General features: G+C 39.7%; 1 protein-coding gene across 1 annotated transcript in view; it reads right to left on the bottom strand.

The window, feature by feature from the left end:
* The window catches only part of Lrpprc (leucine rich pentatricopeptide repeat containing), an 83,462-nt gene that overhangs the window by 51,817 nt on the left and 7,001 nt on the right, over positions 1 to 24,644 (bottom strand). Inside the window, exons 2-14 of the mRNA XM_038321035.1 lie at positions 19,090 to 19,286; positions 17,769 to 17,891; positions 15,484 to 15,605; positions 15,321 to 15,379; positions 14,065 to 14,151; positions 13,560 to 13,686; positions 13,156 to 13,300; positions 12,373 to 12,518; positions 12,030 to 12,135; positions 11,841 to 11,948; positions 8,979 to 9,100; positions 6,375 to 6,468; positions 3,568 to 3,634 (exon numbers count right to left, since the gene is read on the bottom strand). Coding sequence (XP_038176963.1) covers positions 3,568 to 3,634; positions 6,375 to 6,468; positions 8,979 to 9,100; positions 11,841 to 11,948; positions 12,030 to 12,135; positions 12,373 to 12,518; positions 13,156 to 13,300; positions 13,560 to 13,686; positions 14,065 to 14,151; positions 15,321 to 15,379; positions 15,484 to 15,605; positions 17,769 to 17,891; positions 19,090 to 19,286 — 1,503 coding nt within the window. The remainder of the gene's footprint in view (positions 1 to 3,567; positions 3,635 to 6,374; positions 6,469 to 8,978; positions 9,101 to 11,840; positions 11,949 to 12,029; positions 12,136 to 12,372; positions 12,519 to 13,155; positions 13,301 to 13,559; positions 13,687 to 14,064; positions 14,152 to 15,320; positions 15,380 to 15,483; positions 15,606 to 17,768; positions 17,892 to 19,089; positions 19,287 to 24,644) is intronic.

Genomic DNA, 24,644 nt, shown 5'->3' with positions numbered 1-24,644 from the left:
TACAGACACACACATATTTTGGGGGTGTTGTTTTAAAATGACAGCATGATTAAACTGTCTATTGTTCCCTAACTGGCTTCAGAAGGTCCAAACTGAATGCTGGCAGGTAATAAGTGTGTCTTCAAGCAGGCATGGTCCGGACAGGTGCCATTCAACAACTATGTCATGAGCTTGTGACTGAACACTACTCTCTATCTAAGACATAAGTAATGTTCTTCAAATTATTATGTGAAATGGTTGGCAAAGAATCTCAGTTGGCAGCCAACACATAAAGTGGCAGGGGTTGTGCATACCTGTAATCCCAGCACCCAAGAAACAGATGGATCACAAGTTCAAGGTCATACTCAACTATATAGCAAGCTTTAAGGCCAGCAGGGGTTTGGTAAGACCTTACCTGGTGGGCGGGGAAACAGAGATACGAACCAGTAAGATGGTTCAGCAGGTAAAGGGGATTTTTGTACAAGCCTGTAACCCATGTTTGATCCCCCAAACTCAGCGAAAGGAGAAAAATCAACTCCTGAACTCTGTCCCCTACTCAATAATAAAAAAATATTTTGAAAAAGAAAGTGTAAGCCGGGCGGTGGTGGCGCACGCCTTTAATCCCAGCACTCAGGAGACAGAGGCAGACGGATCTCTGTGAGTTCGAGGCCAGCCTGGTCTACAAGAGCTAGTTCCAGGACAGGCTCCAAAGCCACAGAGAAACCCTGTCTCAAAAAACCAAAAAAAAAAGAGAAAAGTGTGCTGGTTAGATTTTTGACAACTTGACACGACAGGGTCATCTGTGAAGGAAGAAACTCAATTGACAAAATGCCATCAGATTGGCCTACAGGCAAGCTGTGGATCATTTTTAATGTTTGACTGATGACTGAAATGGAAGGGTCCAGCTCACAGCAAGTGGTACCACCCTGAGCAAGAGCTCCTACAGAGACATAAGAAAGTAAACTGAGCAAATCACAGAAGTATAATTTGATTCTTCCATGATCTCTGCTCCAGTTCCTGCTCCCAACTTGTTGCTTGAGATCCCTTCATGATGGACTGAAATAAACTCTTTTAAAGAAAAATTGCTTTTGGTGATGGTGTTTTACAACAATAGAAACTTAAGAAAATCTGAGCCAAATACCTTATTGCCCAATCATACTAGGAACAACTGCCCACTTAGGCCGTGGACCTACCATAACTACTAAAAGGGTTTTATTGAAGTTGCATAATAATAAGATATATACCCAAAATGACTTAGATATCTAATTACAAAGATCTGTAATATCCTGGGTTTCTGATTAACTTGCTTTTAGGGCTAAGTCACTTCTGATAAGCCCTTATCTTCAGTAAGTGTAAGGCACTTCCTAAGCTAACGAGGACTCTACTGGCAATAGCATGGCCGATCCATTTATGAGCCAAGTCATGTTGTTTTGTCCTAGTCCTAAATTTGCTCACATACCATATAACACATGTTATATCATATAACATGACTCTTAAAAGCACACACAACAGGTGGCTTGACTATCATATGGAATGTTCTGAGAGATTTTTAAAATATATTACAATTTATTTTGACAACAAATAAAAGACATGACTATATTAATGCTTACATAAAGGATATTTATATAGTTTGAATTTCTGTTAGTTTTGGGGTTAAGTGGAAGGAAAGAAGTGACCCCAAGTTACAGATGTCTTTGACTACACCCATACTCTTAGAACATTACTCCAGCCTGAAATTTTACCGCATCCGCCACAAGCCGCCCACAGACAAAACTGTGGCACAACACTAAGCAGCTGGAGAAGGAGCTCCAAGACGTCCCTGGGCTCAGCCACAGCCCTAGCAGTTTTAGAGTCTGTCCCCATCAGATCGCCTTAGCTTTATGACCCAAGAACTGCCACAAGTCTGGAATTTTGAAATATAAGCTGACTAAAAAATAATGAAATTAAAAGAAATATCTGTAACTCAAAAGTTTACGTGAAAAACTAAGCCCTTCATCAAGAACAACATTAACATTACCCCATTTCATTTATTAACACAGTATGAGTTATTTCTTAAAAAGCTCGTTCCATTGAAGTTCTGTCTATTCAATTATAGTCTATGCTCTAAAAACCTTTCTACAATTCTCTCATCTCTGTGCAGATATGTAGAAGGGCAGGCATTATGTGGAGGTCGGAGGACAACTTCTATGGTTTTGCTGGTTCAGGGACTAAACTCGGGCCATCAGGCTTCTCTGTTTTTAACCACCTAGCCATCCCATTTTTTTCAGATTTTATCATTTTTCTTTTTTAAAATGTTTGTGGTAGGTGTGCATTTACTTGTGCAAGTGCAAATGGGTGTGGATGCATGAAGTGGCCAGAGCCACTTTCCACCTTATTGTGAGATAGTCTCTCACTGAACCCAGGGCTCATTGATTAGGCAGGCCAGCTGGCCAATGAGCTTTGGGGATTTGCCTGTGTGACCTCGGAAGCACTCGGAGTACAGTGGCAGGCAGCCTTCACGCCAAGCTCTGTACATAAAGACATGCCCGGGGAAGTCAGAGAACAGCTTGTGTTCTCTCCTCCTCCCACGTGGGAGCTAGAGATTGAACTCAGATCACAAGGCCTGGTGGCAAGTGCCTCTGCACATTGAGTCAATGCACTGGATCAATTCAGCATGGACTTAATGTCAATCAGATGACAATATACTTCAAGTACCTTACGGGTAAAGAAATATATGCTGCAACATCCAGCACTGTTATGTCTACAACTTAGAGTAGTCCAGCAAAAAAGAAACAAATAAGTATCTATGCACACAGCAACAGGAGAAAGCAAGTAAACAGCACAGAATCAGGAATTTGTGAAAATATGGGACAGGCAGGCAACCAAAGAATTACTAGTGTTTCTGTGCACGCGTGTGTGCATGTGGCTAAAAAACAACAAAATCTGGAAGCACTAAGATACGGCTTAAGTTTTTCCCCGAGGGTCCACATGAAGGAAGCTTGGTTCTCACTGTGGCTTAAGGTGAGACCCAATGGGCCTTGCATCACTGGGCAATTGTCCTGGGACGGGATTTAGTTCTGAACACCGGGGCTTTTCACCAGAACAAGTGGTTTAAAAGAGTGAGTAAACCCAAACTCTAAGTCACTCTTCGGCTTTCTGCTTTACGACGTGACCACTCCCTCTCACTTGTTCTCATCTGATGTGGTATCATCATATGCTTCAGCCAAGAAAACCCCCACCAGGTCCAAACTGACACCAGCACATGCTCTTCTCTGTAAGGTTCGCCCGTGTAGGTATCTCAGTGCAGTAACAGAAAACAGTAACACAACTGGGAAAGTTCGTTAATTTTCCTTGAACATGCGAGAGTAGTAGCCCATACAGAATAAGGTCATTACAACTGAATACTCAAAGAGTAATCTCAATATGCACACAAATCGCTTCTCTTTTTTTTTTTAATAGAACTGTATCTGTCTTTCTTAGAAAAAGTAATAGAAAGGCTGTCCAAACCCAATCCTACTGAGAGGAAAAGTCTTTCTCCAACATCATCAACAGATCACAAGGACAAGAGAAATCAGTCCAACAACAGAACACTGAGGCTGATGATCTTACCTCCTAAAGCCTAGAATCAGGCTGCCTTTCAAGGAATTAAGCGATAAAGGCAATGCATTCGATTCCACTGCAAAAGAGAAACATTGTCAAAATACCTCAGGCCAAGCAAACAAAACGAACACACTGAGCTATAAATGATCTGGTGACGTTTACCTACCTTTTTACTTCCAACTGGGAAATATTACTTAAAAAATAAAATGTTTCAGGTGAAGTTACTTAATGAGGCAATACATATATTTGTAACAAAACATCCTTTAAAGCCTTTTGCTTTGTTTTCATCAAGAAAAGAATTTGTAATTATTCCTTAATATAAATATTAATTACTTGAATCCCCCTGCTACATAACTAAAACTATATTACTGGGCACTGTGACACAGTAAGGAGATGAGAAAGATGACTTACACTTACCGACGACAATTAAGTTATTTTTGTCATGGCTCCTGGTGAACTGTTCACTTTCTCATTCCATTTTGAGACACAGAGGGGCAGCTAACCACAGAACAGGCAGGCTTACCCTGATCCAGCACCAGCTGCCACAGCTCTTGAACATCTCAGAGCATTTGCTTGCTCAACACATTTGGCACTTAACAGTCCACAACTTGAAATGTTTCAATGCGGACTGCTAAGCCTGATTTTTCATGTAAACCTTGACATAAAACTACTTTTTAATCAGGAATTGGTGACACAAACCATTAATCCCAGCACTCAGGAGGCAGAGACAGGCAGATCTCTGTGAGACCAAGGCCAACCTGGCCTATAGACTGGTCTAGAGTCAGTCAAGGCAACACAGAGAAACCTAGCCTCAAAAAAAAAAAAAAAAAAAAAGAGAGAGAGAGAGAGAGAGAGAAAAGAAAAGGAAAAGAAAAAACACTTTTTTGTTTTTTAATGGTTTAGTTTTAAATGACACAGAGGGTTGCTGTTGGCACTTTCTGATTTTGTTTTGCTTGCAGCTGTATTATAATACACTGTCAAGTTATTTGGATCATTACACGACATGTAAAGCAGCTTTTGGATGACAACACAGAGAAACCTAGCCTCAAAAAAAAAAAAAAAAAAAAAGAGAGAGAGAAAGAAAAAGAGAAAAGAAAAAGAAAAGAAAAAAAAACTTTTTTGTTTTTTAATGGTTTAGTTTTAAATGACACAGAGGGTTGCTGTTGGCACTTTCTGATTTTGTTTTGCTTGCAGCTGTATTATAATACACTGTCAAGTTAATTGGATCATTACACGACATGTAAAGCAGCTTTTGGATGACAGAATGAGTGGGGTGAAACAAATTCATAACAGAGACAAGTCCTGAAGATGATAATACAACTTATAAAGAGAAAGATACCTGGCTTAATTTTTAAGAGGGGTCATAGAAAAAAATCATTAATTTTAACTCACCTATACAATCTGAATATATATACATCAAACTTTACCTTTTAACACTTTAAGAAGATCAAGCCTGCTTTGTACCTCCTGAGTGCTGGGATTAATGGTTTGTGTCACCAATTCCTGATTAAAAAGTAGTTTTATGTCAAGGTTTACATGAAAAATCAGGCTTAGCAGTCCGCATTGAAACATTTCAAGTTGTGGACTGTTAAGTGCCAAATGTGTTGAGGCATGATGGTACACCTTTAATCCCAGCATTTGGGAGGTAAGAGACAGAGGCAAATCTATGAGTTCAAGACCAACTGGTCTATACAGCAAGTTCTAAGTGAGCCAGGGCTACACAGTGAGACCCTGTCTCACAAAACTCCCAAAATAAACTAATAAAATCCTGCTATTCTTTAGTTTAAATGTATTTCCACAACCTAAGTGCACGACAAATAATCAAAATAAAGAATGCTGGAAAAAGGGAGGTGGCAGCGTGCGCCTCTAATCCCAGCCTTTGGGAGGCAGAGGCAGGCGGATCTCCAGGTTCAAGGCCAGTCTGGCCTACACAGAAAAGTTCTGCCTTGGGGGAAAAAAATGCAATTTATTAGGGGCTGGAGAGGTGGTTCAGCAGTTAAGAGCACTGGCTGCTCTTCCAGAGGACATAGGTTCGATTCCCAGAACCCACATGGCTTACAACTGTCTGTGGCTCCAGCTCCAGGAGTTCTGACCTCTCATAAGGACATACCTAAAGACAAATCCTAATGCACATAAAATAACAATAAATTAAACCATTTAAAAAATATGTCGAAAACAGCAAAGTTAGAATTAGATTTTGCTTCTTTGATCAAATTATTCTCCCTCACTGTGCCCTTCTGTCAATGGAACTGATTTTATGTGAGGTATGTATACAAGGAGCTGATTCTTTTAAATGCTCAGCAAGCATTAGTTATGCTTTTTGTTAGCCAAATCTGGGAACAGTTTCAAATCACTAACCAGAAGTCTCACTAGATTTCTATAATCTATACAAAACTCTCACTAGATTTCTATAATCTATACAAAACAGGCTGTGTCGCCTCAATTTCAGAAAACTGAAGCAAGTAGATATTAACAGATTTGTTCTGAGTCACTTACAAGCTCATAAACGACCAACAGGACCCAGTCTTTGATTTATCACATACCCAGCTACCACTCTAACACCATGGCATCTTCATGCTCCTTCCAACCTTAAAATTACTTCCAAAGTAGCCCCAAGTTCAAGCCTTATACTGGCTTCTCAGCAGGACCTTAACACAAGCTGGAAGTGTTCTTGCTCGCACTGTACAAACTACCATATATATATATATATATATATATATATATATATATATATATATATATATATACACACACACACACACTCTCAGCAGCAACTGACGTCAATACCAAGCCTACTTCTCCCATGGAATACTTACGAAGTGTCAAAATCTTCTCTAAATTCCCATTTTTTGCTTCATTTCTCACTTCAGCTTGAGCAAATGTATTACTTTGAGGTAGACATTCATTTTCCTGGGGATAAAGTATGTATCAATGGTAAGGTTCTTCAACTAAAATACTTCAATATGCCTTTCTAGTCCCTTTCAAATATGTTTTTATCACTATGTACCAAGAAAATATATTATCTTTTTTAAAAAATAAATTTTCTAAAACTATACATAGCTGAGTAACCAAACCTTGGCAAAAAGAAACTTCAAGGTAGAGCGTCAATAGCCCAAATAAGCACTATCAAGACAGGCGACCTGGGGGGAGGGAGCGGGAACGTGAATAGTTTGTTTTCTCTTAAAAAAATAAATAAATAAAAAAGGGTGACCTGTTCACATGTTTACTACAGAAGACATGACAATCCTCTCATGAAAGAGTTTCAACACAGAACTGAAATAGTGGTTAAAAGAAATACATATTTTTACTTTATGGATTTTCTTATTGCTTGCATGAATGTCTGTGCAAACAGGCGTGCCTGGTGCCTGTGGAGCCCAGAAGAGGAGGTCAAATCAGCTAGAACTAGAGTTACAGATGACTGTGGGCATTGTTCTTACCCACTGAGATACCTCGCAAGTCCCACTAAAATGGTATTTTGACACATATGGTACAGATCAAATTTATTGAACTCCAAATGGTTTATCGCTTGTCTCAACATTAGATAATGTAAATGCATGAACAATAATTTAGTTCAAATGTTTCTTTACAGTACAATATTACAAACCACCCAGACAATAAAAGGCAAAGAATAAAAATAAATTATGTCATAGCTATATCACACAAGCATTAAAATGATTTGTAGAATATTGCTCTAAGATACCCACTTTTTCAAAGATATTTCTTATGTACACTCACATATGAAAGGAAAATATTAAGAAAAAATGATTATCTAAACTATAAGACTATCTTAAGGAATCACCCATGGGTGAGTTATACAGATCTACCACCTGACTAGTGGTCTCCATGTATAAACGAATGACATATAATACCGTCATATGACAGTATGGTTGATTCTGAGGCAATAATACTTAATACTGAAATTGTAACAATGAAAACAAAGGGCAGCTGAAATAAGAATGAGTATAATCAAATTCACGCAAGTTTACAATTTAGGTCTAATTTCCTAAAAGAGTTCAACAGTTCTGAAGAATCAAGAGTAGTCACAAGACAGCAGTGGAACTTCAGGCTGTATCTCTGCAAGGAATGGATTATGGAGAACGTCACTGTTTAGCAGTGATTCCTAGGGTAAAGTACGTACAGCATGAAGTCAACAGCTTCTTCTGAGAACCAAGGAGGAAGACTGGAGAATGGAGCTCCTTTGGAGGAGTGATTTCCTGGCAGACACCAAGTCCTGGACTTGGGCCCTACTAGTACAGCATAAAAAAACCAACATGCTAACATACGCCCACTGTCCCAGCACACGGGAGGTGGAGACAAAAGGTCAGAAGTTAGCCAGTGTCCCACAGCCCCCATCTTCCCCTGAAAAAGGGAGTGAAGAAGGTAAGTACAGACGTTCAAGATCTAAGTCTCGATTCTAAGATGATTAGATATGGAGTCATCTCACAGAACAGCACGTAGTAACTTCTGCCCTATAGCTCTTCCTAGCAAAATACATGCTACACATATGGAGCCTGACCTGCCACTCCTAACTGTACATACAACACTTTGCCTTAAAATTAGAAAATCCAGTATTTTTGTTTGTTTGTTTGTTGTGCTTTTTGAGACAGATGTCTCTGTGTAGCCCTGGTTGTCCTGGAACTTGCTCTGTAGACTAGCCTGGCCTCGGATTCACTGAGATCTGCTTGCCCCTGCCTCCTGAGTGCTAGGATTAAAAATGTGTGCAACTACCGCTTCAGGTATGGTTCAAATCAACTTTAGTTTTAATTACTTATTTCACTATTTTATGTGTGTAAGTGTTTGTCAGCATTCATGTCTATGTGCCTAGTAACTATGGAGGCCAGAAGAAAGTATCAGCTCTCTTGGAACTGAAGTTACAGACAGATAGCTACCACTTGGATGCTGGGAATCAAAGATAGATCCTCTGCAAGAATGGTCAGTGCTCTTAACTGCTGAGCCATCTCTCCAGTCCCCATTGTCAACTTTTCAAATGATACTCACAATACCTTGCCTTTTCTGGTAGTGTCAAAAGCATGCAGAAAAAGTGTTTCAAAGCCCAACAAAGATTATTTTTCAAATACAGAATAATAAATATATTATTAGTAATGTATTTCGGAAAATTATTTTTAAAAAAAAAAAACAAAAATTACAGGTTCCAGGGTGAGACCAAGGAGTGAATCTTTTCTATGCTTCTGCTATCAAAACAGTCTTACCAAGACAGAAGAAAGACAGTGTTTAGTCGGCTAGTTAAACCTATTACATATACTAACCAACATGTTTATAGTCTTAAAAACTACATGCACAAGACCATTTTTAGTTCTCCATTCAATGGTGCTCTTTTCTTTTTTTCTAATGATAATGAAACATTAGGAAGAAAGAGTATTTTTTTCCAGTAACACCATTAAAAGCACACTTGTACCCACCTGCAAAGCAGCTCGAACTGACTTTACATCATCATCAAAGCAAGGAAACACATAATTTACATATGTGTCTTGATCAGGATCTACTCCCAACTCATTCATTATTTTGAGTATATCCATTATTCCTATGAGATAAAACACAGCAGGGCAGAGATGAAGAACTTAGAATTCAGGGAAGTCACAAGGTTTAGCCTGGTTGTTTGTTGAATCAGTGAGGAAATTTCCTCAGCACTCTGTCTGAAAAACAAAACACTGTAGCAATTAAAATAATCCAAACTCTAGGGAAATAGACATGATTTGCCTAGGCCATGCTCACCTACTAAGACAGTCACATAACTGTTATAATCAATCAAATAGGCTCATTTTATTTGGAGGCAAAATTCTACTTTTTGAAAACTAGGGTCCATCTATTCCACCGACTCAAAGAGTACTTTAACTTCCGGGGTGTCCTCCACACAAACAGCTTCCTTTGTATTCTTCCTGCTTTGTTGTTGAGACAGGGGTTCTCCGTACCTCTGGAGCCTGTCCTGGAACTGCTCTGTAGAGTCCAGGCTGGTCTCAGACTCAGAGATTCACCTGCCTCTGCATCCAGAGTGCTGGGATTAAAAGTGTGCGCCAATACACTCCACTCAACCCTTTATATTCTTTTTTGTTTGTTTTGATTTCGAGACAGGGTTTCTTCGTAGCTTTGGAGCCTGTCCTGGAACTAGCTCTATACACCGGGCTGGCCTTGAACTCACAGAAATCCTCCTGCCTCTGCCTCCCGAGTGCTGGGGTTAAAGGTGTGCGTCACCACTGCCCAGCTCAACCCTTCATATTCTTATTTTTATGCTTCCAAAGTTTAACAAAGGAAGTGTGGTCCCAATGCCAAGCCTTTCCTCTCATTCACTTATGGGTGCTTGCTGAAAATATCTTAAATAGTGACTTTCTATGCGTGCACAGAGGAGCGGCAGTAAGAGACCCAGGAGATCTTGCTGGAGGCTAGAGACAGTGAAGCTCCTGCCTCAACTCAACAGAAACTTGACTGCCCTGTTACTGAAAACTCGGTTCAATTTTATCAGACCTGTTTCCTGAGGCTCTTCCCCTCCCTTACTCAGCACTCCTGAGCAGGCATCGACATCTCCCCACCAGGGTACACTGGATGTTGTCCAGACAAAGAGCAGGCTCATTTCACTAAAGACAATGTAAATCTACACAACAGAAACTACACAAAGCATACAACCCCTTGCCCGCTACATGCATACATGCAAGTCTACACAGTATATTTTCCTATCATCAAGACCTCCAGAAGAAGACGGCTAAAGAGCACAGATGGTTTTTAAAAACTGAAGGACAACTGACATTCTCTGGTACCATCGAGTTAATCTCCAATAAAGCAGAGGCTTCTGTAGTTTTTAAAGTAAAACTTGGATTGGTTTAAAATATTGTTCCCGATTTTTGATGAATTAATGTAAAACATGGTGTCCAATTTCCAAAGGACAGCTAAGAATGCTACTAAAACAATGTAACGGTTACTGAGTGGCGGTGACATGAAGAAGCATTACAAAGTGCAGAAGTTATTCTGAACACTGACATACTGACACTATCTGTGGTCAGTCCCTGAACCCTTTGGCTCTCAGGTGCCTCAAGAATACAAGATGACCTTTCAACAAAGCACCCTCTGAGTCTCCACTCAGATCTGCAGGAAAGGCAAACGCACAAGCCCATCTTCCATAAGCTCAGCTCGCTCCAGGTGAAAACAGTCTTGATCTTTTATGTTTACTATTAACGGAGCAGCCAACTCAACGGAGTAGACATTATAATATGGTGCAACCAGGAAACTTACCCAATACATAGACATTTCAAAAGGCACCAAAAATATCTTCCTGCCTGTGTAAAAATAAAGAATCCTAACAGGCTCAAGAGTTTGATGGGATGCTACAAATGGTCTGGGCTGCAGAAACTCTAGGTTAAAGGTTACTTCACGCTTTCAGAACTGGAAGATACACAAAGAGTTAATCAACTCTCACTGTTTTCACAAAGACTTTTCTAAAAAGGATTTAGAGACTTTTATAACCAGAAACAATTAGGGAATACTTGTTTCAGTATTTTCTTTAAACCAGAAGACAACTATATATTTAAAATAAAATTGCAATGTGAAAGTCTGCTAAAAGCACTTTTTTGTTGTTTGTGCATTCTGTTTGTCACCCAATGTCACACTAACAACTCTGCATCTCATTCCAAAGCACATTATACTGTGAGATAAAATGAAAAAAAGACCATTTTTGTTTCCCCAAGGGGGAGGTACTTCTGTTAAAAGCATCTTTTTATAAGCCTACTTTTTCTGATTACCAGTAATGCAAACCAAAGAATTAGATACTGTGCTCTAAAATTTAATATTTTCCATTTTATTCATATCCTATAGACATCCCATGTGTACAAGGGAAAGTATGCTAAATGCTTAAATGTACTTAAGAAGCTGAAAGTCTGAGCATTTCTGTCCTTCAATCAGCAGGCTGTCAGGTCACGAGCACCTTTTACAATAAACACAAGTTTCTCTGCCTTCCCTCCTGGAGCTGAGCTTGGGGAAGAAGAGGCTGGCCTGGCCCCCAGAGGAAAATGGTCACACTTTCTACTCTATGAACTCCATTAAATGTATCTTCACTAAGGCTACACAAACTGTTCACAACTCCACTCACAAGTCTGAACATTTGCTTAAGACACGAACTGAGAAATAAAATCAGTGAAAAATACCCACTTTAGAATTATTAACACAATCCCAGTTTCTCATGAGCTCTCAGAAGTGTGCTTTAAAGAATTCAAACAGATGTGTGTTTATTTGCAATTGTTCTGACCAACTGTGACTCCATAAAAGGCAAAGCTCACCTTGAACATTTTTTGTTTTCTGATGTCCAGCTAGCAATGGCCAGAAATAGTGAGTTCGAATAGGAAACCCTTCTTCCTTCAAAGCCTGCATCATTGCTTTTGCCAAAGCTGAAAAACAATGCATAATATGTCACCGTGCTATGGCAGAGAAACTTCTGGATGCTGGCCAAAGCTACAAGGATACAGTACCAGTTTTGTTGGCCTGCAGAGCACAGAGGAGAGTGAACTGCAGTGAGGAGCTGTGCAGCTTGGCTTCCTTCAGCTTCTTACAGTAGTCCACGAGCTTCTCCGCAGGCTGAGGGGAAAGACACCGAGTCAGCCGGACAGCCAGAGCCTGACCACCGCGCTTTCTGCAAACAGTCAATGACTTCGGCAATGAAGTCTCGATTTCTCCCTTTCTATCCAGAAATCTTCAACATTAAAAGTTTCAGATTGTTTACAACTTGTCTCATCTCATGAAATCTCTCCTGTTTTTAAGCAAATCATTTCACTGCCAACTAGACAATCTACAAAGTGAAAACAAGCAGAGTACCGTATTCATAGTCACGCAGTGCCGCAAAAAGAAACTGCCAAATACATTTATGTTCTCTTCCTTTGACACGGGTAATGCTAATAAAATCTGGAATGCCGTATCTTCCAATTTTTCAGTGACTAAAAGCAAAATGAGGTTCATTGCATCTGGGAAGAAAACAAAGACATCTGTTGTTACTAAACTGAGCAATGTGTTTAAATAGTAATCAATACTAATGGAAAAAATAGGGCTAGTGACTATGTTCATAGCAGCATTAATTATTTGTAATAGACAGAACCTGGAAACAACCTAAATGCCCCTCAACCAAAGAATAGATAAAGAAAATGTGGTACATTTACACAATAGAGAACTACTCAGCAGTAAAAAAAATACTGACATCTTGAAATTTGTAGGCAAATGGATGGATCTAGAAAAAAACATTCTGAGTGAGGTAACCCAGACCCAGAAAGACAAATATAGAATGTACTCACTCATAAGTGGCTTTTAGACCTAAAGCTAAGAAAAGCCAGCCTACAATTCATAACCCCAGAAAACCTAAACAACAAAGAGGATCTAAATAGGAAGGAGAAAAAGACAAGATCTCTTCTACTGAAGAAATTGGGAGCGTGGCGATCATGGGAGAGGGTAAAAAGGAGAGAGGGTACGAATGGAGGGGAGCAGAGAAAAATATATAGCACAATAAAAACAAAAAAATTGATTAAAAAAAGAAGTCCTCTTTGTATCATATAAGCAATAGTAATCCAGATATTCACAAAAATCATGCAGATAAAATATTTTAAGTACCTGGAAGATATCTTCTTTCATAGGTAATCTTTTCTAGAATTTCTGAGACATACTGAGGATATCCAGCTTTAGTAAAGGTAACAATAATCTGGAATAAATCACGATCCATAAGGTAATGATCCGACTTCTCCACTTTCTCCAGAGTCTAAGGATGGGTGTAGTAATTGAAATGAGAAATTAGAAGCAGTAGAGCTAAATAACAAGATTTAATATACTAATCCACATTGGCCATCACATAGCAACATCAAAGTATCCAACTAATAATTTCCTTTAAATACTACTCTTTACAAGACATCTTTAAAATGGACATGAGCTATGGTTTTTTTTTTTTTTTTGCTTCACATAAACTGTAACACACGTTCACACAGTGACTTCAATATTGACTTAAACAGCATGAACCATACCTGCTTAACATGGTCAATGTCACCCTTCTCGGCATATGCGTTCAACAGAGCCAGATACGTGTCTGGTCCTGGTTCAATACCAGCTTCTTTCATCACTGTGAGAATATTTTCTGCGTTCTCCATATCTCTATAAATTATTTCGAAGAAAACGTAAGATTGCTGAATATAATTACTCTAAAACATATTACATAAGTATACTAAAATTACTAATTTTAAATACTATTTAGAATTCTACCCAAAAAGAACTACTCATTAAAGTGGCTATATATTTCTGAAATAATAGGACCCATAAGCACCTGACATGTTTACAGCTAACTTCACCCCCATATGTAATAACTGCATAAAAATAAGGCACAAATTTCAGAGAAAGTAATAAAAATACCAGTGTGCTCCACTGCATACCAGATTTGTTTGGAGGAATAAATAAGCATGCTCTATGACTCCTCTCTAATAATTTCCTAGGACCCAAACCTTGCTGACAAAGCAAACCCAGGTGGAAAATTACCCGGCTCTTGCATGGCCTGTAACCAGAGCACTGAACACTGCCTCTGTGATTGGTAGGTCCTTCGTTTTCATAAATCCAAGAATCTTGCTGCAATAAAAGAGATGACATTTATCAATGACACTTGCTAATGCATCCATGAATTAGGCCTTAAGTTATTTTTTGTTTAGCATAATAACATGTCCTTGTTAAAAAAAAAAAAAAGCAACGAAGTGAAGCATAATCCCCTTCTCATGAAATTGTATTCTTTTTTCTTCTACTTTTTTTTTTTTTTTTTTTTTTTTTTTTTGGTTTTTCGAAACAGGGTTTCCCTGTAGTTTCTAGAGTCTGTCCTGGAACTAGCTCTTGTAGACCAGTCTGGCCTCGAACTCAGAGATCCGCCTGCCTCTGCCTCCCGAGTGCTGGGATTAAAGGTGTGCGCCACCACCGCCCGGCGAAATTGTATTCTTCAAGTATCAATAATTTTGAATACCCTTGTTCAAACAACTAAGCAAGCTCGGACTGGCTCAGTGGTTAAGCACTTGCTAAGCATATGGGATGGGCCCTATGTCAATTCCTAGCATGGGGGCAGGAGGGAAATATGAATAATTTGAGGAAAAAAACCAATATACTGAGTTAAAATGGATTGTATATTTCAACCCACTACTTACTGCCTAAACTTTAATTAAAAAGCAGCAATAATTTTTTATAGGCAGAGAAATAATGCAGTTGATTTTACCTGAATCAGTGGGCAAAGAAAATATCCCTACTTTTATAAAGAAACAGATTAAATGGGTAAGGATAGCTCCCTTAGAAGTGGTTTTTTAAAAGTAAATCTAGCTTTGCATCTCAACAGTTTATACCTCTGTTCTAATTCAGATAGCAACTTTTATTTATTTCCCTTTTATACAACTATTTCATTTTATTTAAATCATACTACTAAATTTGCTATATAAAATACTTCTGAAATAATTCCCTTTATAAAAAAATAAATTTTCAAAAGAGTAGATACATTTTATGGTTATACAATTTCAAATCTACTTGTATAAAACTACATTTAATGATGATGAGATAGCTTGTTGGGTAGAGGAGCGCATGGTCAAGCCTAACAACTGGACTTTAACCCCGAGAACTGAACCCAGAATCCACATGACGGACAGAGCTAACTCCTGCAGGTTGTTCTCTCGATTTACACACTCATGTCCACACACATGTACGCAGAAACACAAAATAAATAAAAGAAAATTAAACAATAACCCACATTTATAAAAAATACATACCTGGCACCTTCAATATCTCCAACATCACAATAGGCAGCAATCAGCCTCTGGTATGTTACCTGTCAATGAAATGGGCAGCTTAACACTTTCCTACATAAACATTTTTCTGGAAAATAGCAGAACTGCATATGGCTGCTCAGCATCCACAGCAGCGGCTACCTACTCGATTTGGTTGAATGTTTGCTCTCTCCATCTTGGCCAGGAAATCAGTAGGTGAGAATTTATGTTCATTTTGAAGATACACTTTAAGTAAAGCATTGTAATGACTGACATCATACACAGTACCTACAAATGAAATTTAAATCAGATATTTAGAAAAGCATTTACCATCACTTCCTTAGCACAACTACACTGCAGATACTGATGGCAGCTGTCTTACGAAATAGTACCGTCTTCACGTGAGAACATGCTGACAACACCTGTGCATTTAAGTGACAGGCACTCCTCTATGAAGCAGCCCTCACATGCTGCAGAGGAACTGGGACTACAATTCCTTTATAAAGTAGGACCATTGGCAATTTTTCTTAATCTTTACCAGGTCACCCAAAGCCTTTGCCTGAAGGACCTGTTCCCCCTTGAGTCTGAACACCACTGCCAGTCTGCCAGCATTGTTTACCCATGTTCTAATGTCCTTGTCTTCTTCCAGTGTGTATACTACCTAAGGTCACATCTGTTAGGATACCACTCAGCCTACTCTACAAATGACATTATTTCTCTCTCGCCTACAAAATGTGGTGGGCTGCATTCAAAGCCATCCTTGGATGCATGTGATCTTGGGGCCACAGACTGGACACATTTGAATGAATTAACATTTTGCACTTAGTCCTAGAAATTACCCCCTCTCTCTGGTCTCGGTTTTTTGTTTGTTTAGACAGGGTGTCCCTGTCATGCCTCAAATTACAGAAATCCACCTGCCTCAGCCTCTCCAGTACTGTGATTAAAGGCATGGCCAGTCCTAAGAACACACACATGGGCCCCATTAAATGGACTCAGCAGCTCGTGTTTGTTAATCACAGAAATGTGTGGCAGTGAGTAGGGAGAAGAGGCTGTGAAGCTGAGGGGTGTTGTGACAACACAAGGCCCTGGAGGAAGAAGGGGGGATAACGCAAATATAGTACTCATAAATCAAATCCTCAAAAAATACTTTTTACTTCTCATTTTTATACTTAATTCATTACCACGTTCCTACTATTTTTATACTTAAAATCCTTCCCCACTGTAGAATCCAATATATACATAAGTATACTCAATTTTTGAAAAAAATAAATTCAAAGCAGTGAGGTAAAGATCATCCTCATTTTACAGCTTTTTCATACAGCTACACGATAAAGGCTAGTCAAACATCTGTGCTTGTCACTGTCCTTCATGGGATCCTAAAGATTCTGTAATTAGAAGAGTTGTGGGTTCCTCATTTAGTATGCGCAGCGGACTACTGTGACCTGACGTTCCGGGCTCTAGGAGCAACAGCGCTGCTGCACGCTGCCGGCCTGGAGCTGGGACTCGCTGAACAAACCTCCTTTTACTCTTCAAGGGCTTGAAAAATCAGGAACAAATACCCATTATCAATGGTCTTTTCAATTATTTATTTTTTAATATTAAATGTTATATGGTTCAAAATTTCAGTTTTGGATTTTTTTATCTTTAATTTTTTTTTTCTTTTAGACAAAGTCTCACTATGTAGACCAGGCTGGCCTCAAATTTATAGAATGCTGCCTGCCTCTGTCTCCCAAGTGCTGGGATTAAGGACATGAGCCACCATGCCCCAGCTGGTTCAAATTTTTAAAGTATTAAAAAAAGGCACTTAGCCAGGTATGGTGGCACACACCTTTAATCCCAACACTAAGGAGGCGTTCTCTGGGAACAAGTTCCACACTAGCTGGGGCAACACGGTAGAACCTGTCTTAACAGCAACAACAAATGCATTTAGTAAAATAGAGCCAGTGTTTGTCACCCTTCCAGACCAGAAAGATTTCACTATAGTGGATATATATACATAAAGAATACACACTGCTTATGGATGGTGGCACACGGTGTACATTGCTCAGCAACGTAAATTTTACGTCTATTTCACCAGTATGTGAAGACTCATGATTCGCTGTCAGAGAATCTCCATAATTTATTGACCCAATCATTACAGTAGAGTCCTCTTTTATATGAGCATGTGTCCCTAAATTCTAACAATACTATAATACTGTAAATTGAGTTACAATTGATAGCCCAAATACCTATTTTTTTACTTATTAAAATTCTAATTCATGATATGAAAACTAGTTTATTCTTAATGTCCCTAGATGTCACCATAACTCACCATATAAACATACTGCCAAATAGTATTGAATCAAGAAGCCCTATAATAAAATAAGATTATAACTTACATGAAGAACACATTCAGTGGAAGAGAAAAAAATACCTATGCCTTTAGCATGTCAGGGACTAAAGCAATCATACCTAATGTCTGAAGTTTGTCCCATATCTTATGAGCAAATTCTGTCCTTTCTGAAAGACTCAGTTCAGGCAAGAGTGAACCACAGCTGCGCAGCAGAAGCAAGGCTTGATTACCACCTGGGCTACCTGCAGAGAAACAGTTCATAGATGCAGAAAACAGGACCAGTAACATGGAGGAGGTAAATAACAAAGCTTCAGCTGAGATTTATAAATTATTTGACCATCTTCAGGCTTTTCAAAGAGATCAAGAAAAATATCCATTAAATGAGCCACAAGCCCCACCCCTCAGTTCACCAAAGACAAGAGGGCACCCAAAGACCAGCACTCCATAACACTACTAAATGTCAGAACTGTAATCTTTAGCAGCAGACTGCTTTAAGAAATCTAAGAAAACAAAATCTACATACTCTCTAAGACTAATGGATTCAAGAAGAATCTAATTCCTAAGCAGTGCTTGCTACAGTTCAAAGGCTATGCCTCTCAGCGCCTTATGGGAAGGATACAAAGCAGATAAAGAACCTATATTACCACGTTTAAGTTTTATCTCCATGTCCCTTAAACTGGACTTTAAGATGACACAAAAATAAACACGCATTGTCTAACTCCATCTGTGAGTACACGCAGAGCAAGGGGCAGAAAATACACTTACTTGTGGGTGTCTAGGACTGGAAAGGATGGGAAGGGCTGGGGAAGGTGACAAATGAAAAGTTCCAAAATTAATTGTGCGATGGCTGAAGAACTCTGAGTAAATCAGAAAGTTACGGTCTTTCAATGAACATGACCATCTGTCATGGAACCTCTTTGTTACACCTCACCATCAGAAGCTCTGCTCTCTAAGGGAATGATGCCCACAGACAGACTCCGGGAGACTCTTCCTAAAACACACACAAAGTTGCACAGTAGTACGTTTGCTTTTGTGTTTGTCAGGAGACGGGGGAAGAGCCTGGGAGTGAAGGACCTGTAGCTCCTGCAGGACTAGCCAAGACCTAAGCCATCTGCCTGCTCAGAGGCAGACTGGAAGAAAGAGAAACAGCAACCAGTCTTCACTGGTCATGGCAGGAAAACCCGGTGCCTTCTACTACAGTTTATCATGGGAACTATACAACTCTAGAAACCAGGGGAAGCAAAGGGCTATTTTTACTTGCTGACTCTGAAATGGACTCTAAGTGAAATATTTCATGTTACTACAAACTCTGCCTGGATGATCTGGAAGGACAGAAGGATGGTAGTCACACTGACACTTAGTTTCAAATGAGGCTCTCCACAGTGAGCTTCCAGACACCCAGGAAAAACTTCAACTACCTATAGAGAAACTCTGAAATACCTGAGCTACTACACGTGCTCTCAAAGACTTTTTGCAGGAGTCCCTTTGTAATGCGGCCCGTTCTTCGGACAGAATCATCCAGTCTCATTAGAGCCCAATCAAACTGACTGTTATTTCTTCTCGCAGGAGCAGGCTCCTCTTGAAGATCCCTCTTTTCAGCAGCAATTGCATATAATCTGGCTTGGCTCGGCAGCTCTCTGTAAAATTGAACACAATTAGTAATAAACTAAGTAAACTGCCATCTAGTCAGGGCATCGTTTGTGTGAAGTTTATGCCAAGTTCTGACAGTCACTAAATACCTAATATTACAGCAACAGCAAAGGTACTCAGAGAACTATGAACTGACAATAAAAGTTCTGACTTTTGTTTTACACACATACGTGCACACGCGCAGTAAAACTCCAGTTAATGCTGGGTGCATTGATAACCTTACAAGAAATCACTTCAAACTAAGAAGCTAAAATTATACTTCCTTAATGAAGGAAAATAAAGTAGCTCATCCAACGAGCTCTTCTCACTTGTATAAATGAGACAAAAGGCCAGAGTGCACTCGGAATTCTAACACTACCTTTATGGCTTTGTTCTGGCATGAGCTTATATGAATTTAAATTTTAAATCAGTTATTAAACCAGACAACGAAGTTTCTTCCAAGTTAAAACTCTGCACTTACTTTACAGGACCACTCAAGCCCACGTTAGTTCCCGTCTGTCTAAGAAGACTGAAGCATCTCAATTCCACAGCTTTGCATTTTCAACACACAGTTTGTACACTTCCCTAACTCTCCAGAGTAGGAACCGTTGTCAGATAAGAAATTAGTTAAGATGAGAATGATATGTGTTTCTACAGAATAAACAATCTTTTTTTCTTTGTTTTTTGAGACAGGGTCTCATTTAGTTCAGGCTGGCCAGGAACTTCCTGAGAACCAACAATGACTTTGAACTTCTGATTCTCTTGCTTTCAACTCTGCTGTCATGCCAGGCCTATGCTATGGGTTATGCAGTACAGGGATGGGACCCACGCTAATAAGCATCCTATAAACTAAGCTAACTGACATCCCCAGAACAAGCAACTCTTTAAATCAATATTTTATTAATACAGTCTAACATACAACCAAACTTCTAAACTGTGCAAAAGTATTTCATACTATAAGAATAAATACTGGGCCGGGCGGTGGTGGCGCACGCCTTTAATCCCAGCACTCGGGAGGCAGAGGCAGGCGGATCTCTGTGAGTTCGAGACCAGCCTGGTCTACAAGAGCTAGCTCCAGGACAGGCTCTAAAGCTGCAGAGAAACCCTGTCTCGAAAAACCAAAAAAAAAAAAAAGAATACTGTACTTGATTTACAAATATCAGACCTAAAAAAATAAACTGACATGTAAAGAACACTGTTATAAATCCTTAATTTTAAAGGCTTTCTCAAGTACCTCACTTTTAACATACTCCATTCTTGGGACTGCTTCGAGTACCTTAATTTTAGTTGCTACTAAATTATGCTAAGCATTATGTCTAAACCATTAATTCAGAAAATGTCTTCAAGATGATAACCGCATTTTCTGGCATACAGACCCTGTCACCAGTCAGCGGTGAGTTTAGAAGTAAAACTGTAGGAGCCAAGTGCATGACTTTTGCACTTAGCATGCAAAAGGCCCTGGGTTTGATCTCAGCCCCCAAAGCTACTGTTCCCCATGTTCCTAACTGACTGTGTATGTGAAGCGGGATCAAAAGCTCTGTCACACAGTAAGGTAAACCAGAGTCTGTAACCGATGCTGGAGTAGAAATCATACCATGGTAAGCAAAGACAAATCATAATCACCTGGCCATCATTTATAAAGAAATAAATCAGAAACTATGGTGGGGGATTGGAACACTACCAAATAAAACAGTGTCCTCTGTGTGCTTGCGTGTGTGTGCCCAGGTGGAGACAGCTGTTTGCTAAGTGAGCAGAATTACTTAAATGATATCCACAAACCAGAGAAGATGCATGTCTCTACCTATTTGTCAAAGGTCTCAATGGTTATTTCTTTGTTAATATAATAATCATCAAAAACTCCCCGGGCAGTGGTGGCGCAAGCCTTTAATCCCAGCACTCGGGTGGCAGAGGCAGGCGGATCTCTGAGTTCGAGGCCAGCCTGGTCTACAAGAGCTAGTTCCAGGACAGGCTCTAGAAACTACAGGGAAACTCTGTCTCGAAAAACCAAAAAAAAAAAAAAAAAAAGAAAAAAAAAAAAGAAAAAAAAATCATCAAAAACTATGCCCTTGCTAGTGTGAGGTAGAGAGCAGCAGTGTTTAAATAACTCAGAATAACGTGAAATAATTCATATTAATGCAGAACTTTTTGAACAGTGGAAGTGAACTTGCTAACTTTTACACAACTCAAATCTAATGACTACTAAAAAGTACATACACACTTTTTAAATGGAGTTTTAAATGCTAGTGTACATTAATAATACAGTCCAGAATTAATTTTTTTTATTCATTTCCTTTCTCAAGGCTGGTGACTAAATCAGGGCCTCCTACACGCAAAGCAAACTCTGACGTATCTACATGGAATAGGAGCTTCAGGTCACAAGCAATGGGCATGTTGTGACAGAAGGGAGAGGGACATGCCCATGGTTGGTACAGCGGAATCCATACAAGTTAGGAGCCCACCAAACAAGGCCTGCACAGCTGGGGCATTCTGCCGCCAAATTCTAATGCCCCACCTAATATAACCATAGAAGGAAACTACCATCTCATGCTCCATCACTAATAACAGCTTCTTCACGTTTTAAGACACACACTTCACTTTACCCCGAGATTCTACGATACCCCACTCATATTCCAGTTACCCAAGGGATTTCTCTGGTAAAATCTGGCATTTTAAAATTTTTGTTGTTGCTGAAGACAGGGTTTCTCTGTGTTACACCCCTAGCTGTCCTGAAACTTGCTTTGTACATCAGGCTGGCCTTGAACTCACAGAGATCCACCTGCCTCCCAAGTGCTAAATTAAAGGCATGCATCACCACCACCGGCCCTTTTTGTTTTTCAACAATAATAGTGTGGCAGAGTGTCAACATTTTGGGGACTTGAACCACTCAATCACTTGTAAGCCTGAGCCATTTTTTTAAACAAGCTTTTTAAACATACAGAAAAGTGCAGCTCATGCACACACATCTTCCGCTCCAGTCTCTCCAACCACCAAGCCACATTAGTGTCCTGCATTTGCTACAATGACAAACTAACCAGTACTGTAAGTGGTACCTCTCTGTCCTGGTCAATTTTATGTCAACTTGACACAAGCCGAGTGTCATCAGAGAGGAGAGAGCTTCAACCAAGAAAATGGCTCCAGAAGATCCAGCTATAGGCAAGACTATGGAGCAGTTTCTTAACTAGTGATTGAAGTTAGTGAGCTCAGCCCATTGTGGGTGGTGCTACATTGTGGGTTGGGCAGGCGATCCTAGGTTCTGTAAGAAAGCAGGCTGAGCAAGCCATGGGGAGCAAGCCAGTAAGCAGCACTCCTCCATGGCCTCTGCATCAGCTTCTCCCTCCAGAATTCTGCCCTGCTTGAGTTCCTGTCCTGACTTCCTTCAGTGATGGACTACCATGTGGAAATGTAAGCCCAATAAACCCCTTCTTCCCTGACTTGCTGCGGTCATGGTCTCACTGCAGCACTAGAAACCCTGACTAAGACACTCTGGCTGACACTGGCAGTTATACTCACGCTGAGTACAGATGCCCACTCAGACAAATAACAGTATGCAGCCACTGTTCCCTACAGGACCTTACAGAATGATGTCACTGTGCCCCACCCCATCAGTGCTCTGGGTTTCCTTACCATTCTACATTCCTCCAGCGGGCCTCTCCCAGGCTGTCACACAACTGCACAGTAACAAGCAGCCATTTCAGAACAGCTTCTTTCATCTTGCAATAAACATCTCAAGTTCTTCCATGTCTTTTCTCAGTATGGCAGTTCATTTCTTTCTCTTTTTATGGATGTATAATATTTTATAGCATGGGCAAATCTACTTTAACTCAGTTATTGAAGGCTACCTTGGGTTTTGCCAATGTGTGCAATTATTGGGAGAACATAGTGCTGATTTCATTTGGTGTGAAGTCTACTTTCAACTTTCGAAGTGGCCATGAAACTAGCTTTCCAAATGGCTATGCAATGTGTGCTCCTGCGGCAGCAACTGAGAGCTGTTTTCCTCTATCACTGCGAGCATTCAGTTTGCAGTGTTTGGTTTAAGCAGTCATTGTTGCAGGCGAGGTGACTCGGCAGTGTTTTCATTACAATTTGTTAATCATCCATGAACGCTTGGGCATTTTGCAAACTTTCATGAAGTCTCTGCCTTCTCCAGTGAGGCATCTACTCAGAATCTCTGCCCAATCTCTAACTGTAGGTTTTTAAAATAATTGTCATGGTTTTGTTTCAATTAAATTCTTTACTCCACATTCAAACTCTTCTCTGGTTTATGAGTTGGTTTAAAAGTTGGTTTAAAGTAACTTTGGAGCTTTCAGGGTTAAAGATAAGGATAGGAATAAAGGACAAAAGGTGTTGTTTTGGTTTGGTTTTTGGATTTTTGAGACAGGGTTTCTCTGTGGAACAGTCCTGGTTGTCCTAGAACTCACTCTTGTAGACCAGACTGGCCTCAAACTCAGAGATTCTCCTCTCCCTGCCTCCTGAGTGCTGGGATTAAAGGTGTGTGTCACCACTGCCAGGCCAAAAGGTGTATTATTAATAATTACTTTTTAAAATATTTATTTATTTACTTATTATGTATGCAATATTCTGTTTTGCGTGTATGCCTGCAGGCCAGAAGAGGGCACCAGACCTCATTACAGATGGTTGTGAGCCACCATGTGGTTGCTGGGAATGAACTCAGGACCTTTGGAAGAGCAGCCAATGCTCTTAACCACTGAGCCATCTCTCCAGCCCTAATAATTACTTTTTAATGCATACTAAGTAGTAGTAAATTACTATGATAGCCCCCAACTTACACTTGAGAAAACTAACAAGTATTTCCCAAATCACAGAAAAAGCAAGTTAAAGATGTGACAAGAGAAGCAATATTTGATTTGGGTAGTACCATCCAATACAAGCCCATGTGGTACAAGAGCATCAGAGACATCACCCAAGCACAAAGCAGGACACAGACACACTGCAAAGTGGTCAAAATTAACCCTAGAGAAGAACAACTAGATAATGGGGAACCTCCAAATCTGTAAAAAAAAAAAAAAAAAAAAAAAAAAAAAAAAAAAAAACAATGTTTTTTTCTGTTTCTTATAAATTACTCAGTCTCAGACACTCTTAGAGCAGCTCAATAAGGTTTCTATGCTTAAACCTTAGGAGGACAGGATAAGAGAGATGGCTTAGTGATTAAGTGCACAGGCTGCTCTTCCAGGACCCAGGTTCTGTTCCCAGCATCCATGTGGCAGCTCACAACCAGCTGCAACTCTAGTTCCAGGGCTTCTGTTCTGACACCCCCATCTGGCCTCTATGGGCATCAGGCACACATGTGGTATACAGATAAACGTGAGAAAACACTCACATAAACAAAACTAAACAAATACTTTTTA

The sequence above is a fragment of the Arvicola amphibius genome, chromosome 2 (assembly GCF_903992535.2).
Source record: "Arvicola amphibius chromosome 2, mArvAmp1.2, whole genome shotgun sequence".
In the NCBI taxonomy this organism is placed as follows: domain Eukaryota; kingdom Metazoa; phylum Chordata; class Mammalia; order Rodentia; family Cricetidae; genus Arvicola; species Arvicola amphibius.
This window is presented reverse-complemented; position numbering and strand designations above follow the sequence as displayed.